Raw genomic sequence first — 6757 nt, 5'->3', positions numbered from 1 at the left:
CTCTGGCCTGTACCCCAGTTCTGTATGAATAAATAAATAAATCTTTAAAAAAAAAAGTTACAACTTGAAAAGTGAGGCATTATTGCCTTTGAAAGAACCTATAGTCAAAGAGAAAAGGGCCAAGTTTTTGTTCCCCTCCCTTTTCATAAGTCAACACTCTTTGTAGGCCTCTTTGCTGAAGTGGGCAAGCCCAGAAACACAGGCTATTCATGCAGTACCTCCATCTCAGCAAGAGTGGCCTCCATGGGCCTCGGTTCATCCATAGAAGCCTCATCATCACATAACCGTCGACAGCAAACCAAGGTGAAGGGGGGTGGCACTTCTTTAAGAAAGGAGACAGCTTCTCGGCGTGATTTCCCATACAGCTGTACACCATTGACCTAGAAAGAAAAGAGATAAGTGAGGATTGAGGAGGCATCCTGTAAAAAAAGAAAAATCTCTTTGCTTATATCAATCTATCAAAATGAAGACAAATACTGTCTATTTTTCCTGTAAACAAAAAACCTAAACTTAGTTGCCATTTTTCTAATAACTAAAAACATTAGAAATCCTTAAAAATTAAGCTTAAGGACTCTCCATGGTGGCTCAATGGGGTAAAGCACCGCATTATGAAGCTCTCTGAAGCCACTGCAGCACAAATTTCATTCCGAGCCAGGGAGCTGACCCACATGGTGCAGCAGGCCTCTTCTGACCTGCCCACTTTCTCCCTTCAGCAGTGTATTTCAGTAGATCTGCCTGTTCTGCTCCCCACTCTGCCTCTGGTGAATCCTCTCACTGCCCCTGCACCTCTGGCCTGTACCCCAGTTCTGTAAGCATAAATAAATACATCTTAAAAAATATATAAGCTTACGCTTTTTCCTTTCTATAACCCACGTTCAGTTTCTCACTTACGTCTACCCGTATCTTCTTAGACTCAGAAAATATCATGCACAGCATCCCTGAAGCCCTTTGCATTTTTTTTTATTTTATTGGACTCTCATTACAACTATTAATACTACTTCTAGGGCTGGTAAAAAGGTTCAACTTAAAATGTATAGGTAATGAAATCTAGAAGGCTTGACTTAAAATTTAGTGTTAATGCAAAATATCCTTTCACATCTCAACAATTCCTCATTAAAGATGAATACCACCACCAAAAAATTATCTAAATGTCTTACTTTTTTAGTACATAACAATACTTTGCAAGGCTGATTTAGAAAAATAATTCTCTTCTAATTTTTTACATCTATGATTTTAGCGCTAGGAGCTCTCTCAGTTCTAAAAAGTCACTAAAAAGCTGATTGGTCTGCTAGTTCCAAGACACAAGCATGAATACAATCATCCAGGCAACAAATAACATTTTTACATCTAGCTTCCTGGGAGGGTTCAACAGTATTATTAGTTTTAAAGGTATTTTCTGGCATGGCATTAATTTCTGACAGGTACAGTGCTAGTGTCCGGATAACTGGCAGCGCTGACTCTTTCTGGGAGGAACCAAGCCACGAAATCTGTCACTGTTCAGAGAATCCGAGCACACAGTGGACTGCTGGAAGCATCTCATCAACAGCGATCTGAGTCCCTACTCTACTTTCCCTTGGAACCACTCTCACATCTGTAACATACCAAGCACTCGGCCATCAGGCTAGACACAATCTCCCTGTCTCTTAATTATTTAAAACAAATCATCATATGATCAAGAGACCCCCACATGTGTCAGGGAGCTAGCCCTATTGGAAAAGTGAGTATCATCTCCCAAGACTTTTATGAGATGAAAGGGGTATAGGAGACAGCAAGTTCAGCAGCAGATGAAAGGTCATTCCTTGAAAAAACTGCAAGTCAGTCTTCACATAAAAACAGGCAGGGAGGTATTCATCCCTGGTTATGCCAGGTCCACAGGGCTAACTGCTGTCACAAATGCAGAAAGTTCTAAAATCATCCAAATGAGAAGTTCACTATACTGCAAATAAATCAAGCAGATATCACTGAAGCAAAGAATTCTACCCATTTACAAATATTAGTTTGTGCTTCACATTACTTCAACAAATTAGAAAATCACTTCTCAGGTTTTTATCTTGGAGTACATTTAAATATTTATTTAGCTCATTATTTATTAATTTGAATTGTCTCCAATTATTATAGCAGTGCCTGGTAGTCCTCCTCACTACTCTCTATTGCAAAAGGGATTGGTCACATTTCCCATTACCAACTCCTATCTACGGGGATTTATGGCTGCTGTAAATAGCTGCTCTGGGCTGAGACTTGGCACAGTGTTCTAACCCCAAAGCATATTTGTTTCTGGTTTTAAGCTCTAAGGAGTACATTAAACACATACACACACACATCCCTTCATTTTCCCCACCCCACCCTTTAAGTTCAGGAGTTTATTTGGCTAACTTTATAGGGATATTTTTTTCTATATTTGATTACTCAGAAGAAGCCAATTTTTATTTTAGAGTTCATAATATTTCCCTAGGCCCTTCAACTTGAGACCCTCTTAAGTGCTGTCAAGTCTCAATTATTCAGACTTTGTGATTAGAAAACACACACACATGTACACATTTGCAGAGTACATAATATCATGTAAGTATTGTCCCACTACATTACCTCATTCAATCTTCACTCCTCCAATCCCATAAAGATTGTTTATGCCATTTTCACAGGGGTAATATTGCCAATGTCTCACAGTGAGATAATGCTTTGTAGTTTACATGGGTGATATTCCATTAGAACCTCACTAATGCATAGTGAAATGGGCATTTATTGAGGAAGAAACTGATTCTCCAAAAAGTTAAGTGACATGCCACAGCATGCATGGCTGGACTGTGGCAAATTTAGAAACAAAATCAGTTCACTTGACATCACAAGTTTATTCACCAAGAATCTATACAATGAATTTAGCAAGTTTTCTTGCTCACTTATTCCACTACATTCTATTACCAGATGGGAGGTCCATGAGGTCCAATCTTGGCTGAGGCACAGAGGACGCAGTTGATAGATCACCTGTACTTGTTCTATTGTGTTATCTTAAATCTTACTCTTGTGAGAAATCTCTTCTATATAGTTCTCTTAAGTCTTACCATTTCCCACAACTTTAAGACATTGGAAAATAGTGTGACATAGTTTTTAAAAACAGTAAAACAGGAGGTAGAAAACTAGCAAAATTATCCCACCACTGTATAAATTAGGGGAGGTCAGTATCTCCCTTTCTTATCTGTAGAAGTAGACTGTTCAATGTGTTATATGTTTTTAGCTACAGAACATTCCAGTCTAACTTTCAGCAAAGTTGTATCAAGCAGATGGCTTCCAGAATGACTCTGGCTAAAGAAAGGTTGGGGTCCTGAGAATGAAGTCACTAGATACTGCCATTTTGTGGTTAGGGAGTCCCAAGGAGACAATATGAAAACCAGTCAATGACACATAAGCCTGAGGCCGCACAGCTCCAATTCTTACTAGTAATCAACAAAACCTATAAATAAATGTGACCCCATGTTACAAAGAAAGATTGGAGAATAAAGCCTTAGAGAGAAACTTTGCTTAAAAATAAAACAAAAATACTAATTATCTTATCAAACTAAAATCGATATTAGTTTCTTAGCATTTTCCAGCCTTGTAAAATTTTTTTCAGTTTGAGATAAAATAGACCTATAATTGGTAAATTTTAGGTGTACAATGTGGTTTATACAACTTGATTTACAATCATACTGTATCTTACCATAGTAAGATTTGTTAACATACCACACCTCACACTATTAGTGTGTGTGTATGTTTGTGTGATGAGAAGATTTAAGATTTCCTTTCTTAGCTATTTCCATGAGTAAAAATACAGCAGTGTAACTATAGTCATCAAATATTTTTCAGTCTAAGAACTCACTTTGGCAGTAGTGATACTGTAACTCAGTGGAACTCTGGCAAGAACAGATTTTCTTAGAACTTAAGCACTTCTGCCCTGGATCTTTACTCATAAATTTTACCTCAAGCAGCTCATCTTCTGGTTGTAGGAGGTTCAATGTATCAACAGGACCACCTGGTACAACTGAAGAGATATAATGGTGCCCATCAAAGGAATCCAATTCCATGCCAAGTCTCAGAGTGTGAATGGGCAGCAGCTGTAACAAAATACAGAGCTGTAATATCAAACCAAAGGACACATCTACTTTATTCCATGATCAAGTACCAGGTTGACATGAAAGCCCAACTTCTTGAATCAGACCACAAAAATCCCAAGAAGACAATAAAGGAAAATCAATCATATGTAAAACATGGAGTCATGGGCCCTCCCTGGTGGCGAGACAGGTCAAAGTGCAGCACTGGGAAGCTATCCACAGCCACTGCAGAACAAACTCGGTCCCTGGCTAAGGAGATGACCCACATGGCACAGCAGACCTCTCCTGACCAGCCCCGCTGCTCCCCTCAGCAGTGTATATCAGTAGATCTGCCTGTTCTGCTCCCCACTGTCTCTTGTGAATCCTCTTATTGCCCAAACCTCTGGCCTGTACCCCAGTTCTGTATGCATAAATAAATAAATCTTAAAAAAAAAAGAGAGTCACTGGTATAAAAAAAAGAGAGTCACTGGTATTCTTGTTCTCACTTCTATTTTCCTTTCAGATTCCCAAGGAATAGAGAGACAGACACACAAAGTCTTACTTCATTTCTAAGCCAACAGGAGCATCAAACTTCTTACAGTTCCACATTTATACTGTTTCACTTTTGGCAGGGTTTTACATGCCTTAGAACATCTCTGCTACTCTTTATTACCCAGTTGGCTTCCATTCACACTTCAACAACAAGACAGAGTCAACCAGGAAGCGCTTCCTGATATCTGGGTTAATATGCCTCTACCTGGGGCAAAGACTACAGATGCACATCTCTATCACAGCTTACAGCACAATGAGATTTCAATTCTTATTATTTTGATCGTTTCCCTTTCCCCTAGTTGAGATCACAGTCTGTATATTTTCTCTCCATAACCTCAGGTACTAGAACTGGCTCAGGAACTACACATCTTCTCATTTAGTATTATTTGAACTAACCCATGAATAACTTAATCAAAGTGTCCTTTTCCAACTCACAACTTAACAATTGGAATAATTTCCAATGGGGGGAAGGGATGGGTGTGTAATAAGGGAGGGTACAATTATTTTACTCCAGGACTGATATCGTTGGCTTCAAAGAATCCATATATGCTAAGAGCCAAGGGTTAGAGAATTCCGCCAATGTCCAAGGAAAGAGAGAAGCATTTTATTGCTACTGACTGCAAAGGTGAAAGCTTTCACCAAACTCCATTCCCTTGACTTTCAAAGATGGAGTGACTGATTTCTTACTGTGGCTGAATAAATTCAAATGTGATCAATGGTACTAATTATGATTTACATTTCCTATGCCAATAGTCCTTTATCTAAAAACAAACAAAAAACAACAACAACAACAACAAAAAAAAAAAAAAAAAAAACCAAGCCCATCTCTAAATATACTCGACACAAAGAAAACCACATACAGAGTGCAGAGGTGGCCACAGGACTCCCCCTCGTTTTCCTATTGTCCCTGATCCCCTATCTCTGACCTGTCACCTGGTCTAGTTGGCTCAGAGTCCCTAGAGCTCCAGAGGGCTCTGTGTTTCACAGACAAATGTGAAATGGTAAGCAGTACAGGTAAGTACAGGTGACTTAGAATAGGCATGAGGGATGTCTGGTCCTGAGCTAATTTTCTGAAAATGAAGTCCTCCTACAACTATCTCTGGCAATAACATATTCTAAGATTCTAAAGGGAGGTTAAGATTGTTTTTACGCTTGCTCCTGTTCAGTGATTTCTTTCTCACTGCTGCCACCTTGTTTTCTTAGCTACTTATCAGACCAAACAATGTTTATCAAGCTAGAAGGAAACTTTCATGTTATTTTCCTACATAGTAAGAGATGAATAAAAACTCTCACAGTATTACTTCTGTAATAAGTTTGCTCATCCATCTCTCTGCCAACCCCCTTCCTTTCTTTGTCTGAATCAAACGCTGGGGGAGAATGGTCAGTATGTCCACTCAAAGGTCATTTCCAAGTGGTGCTAACACCTGCTTGCAAGAGTAGGTGATTCAAGTCTCAGAAATGTTGTAAGCCACTTATTAGAAATAGCCATTTCTTTAATTTAATTTACAGTTACATTAAAATTTTTATAATTGCAGTAGGTACTCAAAATCCATCACTTTCTAATATTTAAAAAAAAGATTTATTTATGCATACAGAACTGGGGTACAGGCCAGAGGTGTAGGGGCGACAAGAGGATTCACCAGAGACAGAGTGGGGAGCAGAACAGGCCGACTGATGAAGTACACTGCTGAGGGGAGCAGCGGGAGGATCAGCAGAGTCTGCCGTGCCATGTGGATCACCTCCAGGGCAGGGATCAAACTCATGCTGAAGTGGCTTTAGCTTCTTAGTGCTGTGCTTTAACCCGCTACGCCACCAAGGAGGGCCCCACTTCCTAACTTTTTAACCACATTTCATTTTATGTTGTTGAAGTGACTTCTGTTACTAGCTTATAAAAATCCTACTAAAAACTCACAGAATATCGAAGATGTGAACAACTGAATGAGGCAGATGAAATATTCAATTTGTTTGGTGGCCAAATTCTGCTGGATCAAGTCTCCTCCCACAGAGAAGCCTAAAGCAAGTACCATTGTGAATGACCTCACAACTCTGGTGATATCATCTGTTAGCGTGAAATCTGCCATGCTGGGAGTATGTCTACCACAGACATCTATAAATGCTTTTTTGTGGGTTTTTTGTTTTTTTTT

At 39.2% G+C, this 6757-nt stretch overlaps 1 protein-coding gene across 1 annotated transcript in view; it reads right to left on the bottom strand.

Moving 5' to 3' along the window:
• Nucleotides 1-6757, bottom strand: part of INADL (InaD-like (Drosophila)) — a 250541-nt gene that overhangs the window by 194475 nt on the left and 49309 nt on the right. The window contains exons 15-16 of the mRNA XM_012722487.1: nucleotides 3951-4085; nucleotides 219-380 (exon numbers count right to left, since the gene is read on the bottom strand). Of these exons, the coding sequence (XP_012577941.1) occupies nucleotides 219-380; nucleotides 3951-4085 (297 nt within the window). The remainder of the gene's footprint in view (nucleotides 1-218; nucleotides 381-3950; nucleotides 4086-6757) is intronic.

This window comes from Condylura cristata, unplaced genomic scaffold, assembly GCF_000260355.1.
Source record: "Condylura cristata isolate star-nosed mole 26May11 unplaced genomic scaffold, ConCri1.0 scaffold00008, whole genome shotgun sequence".
NCBI lineage: Eukaryota > Metazoa > Chordata > Mammalia > Eulipotyphla > Talpidae > Condylura > Condylura cristata.
This window is presented reverse-complemented; position numbering and strand designations above follow the sequence as displayed.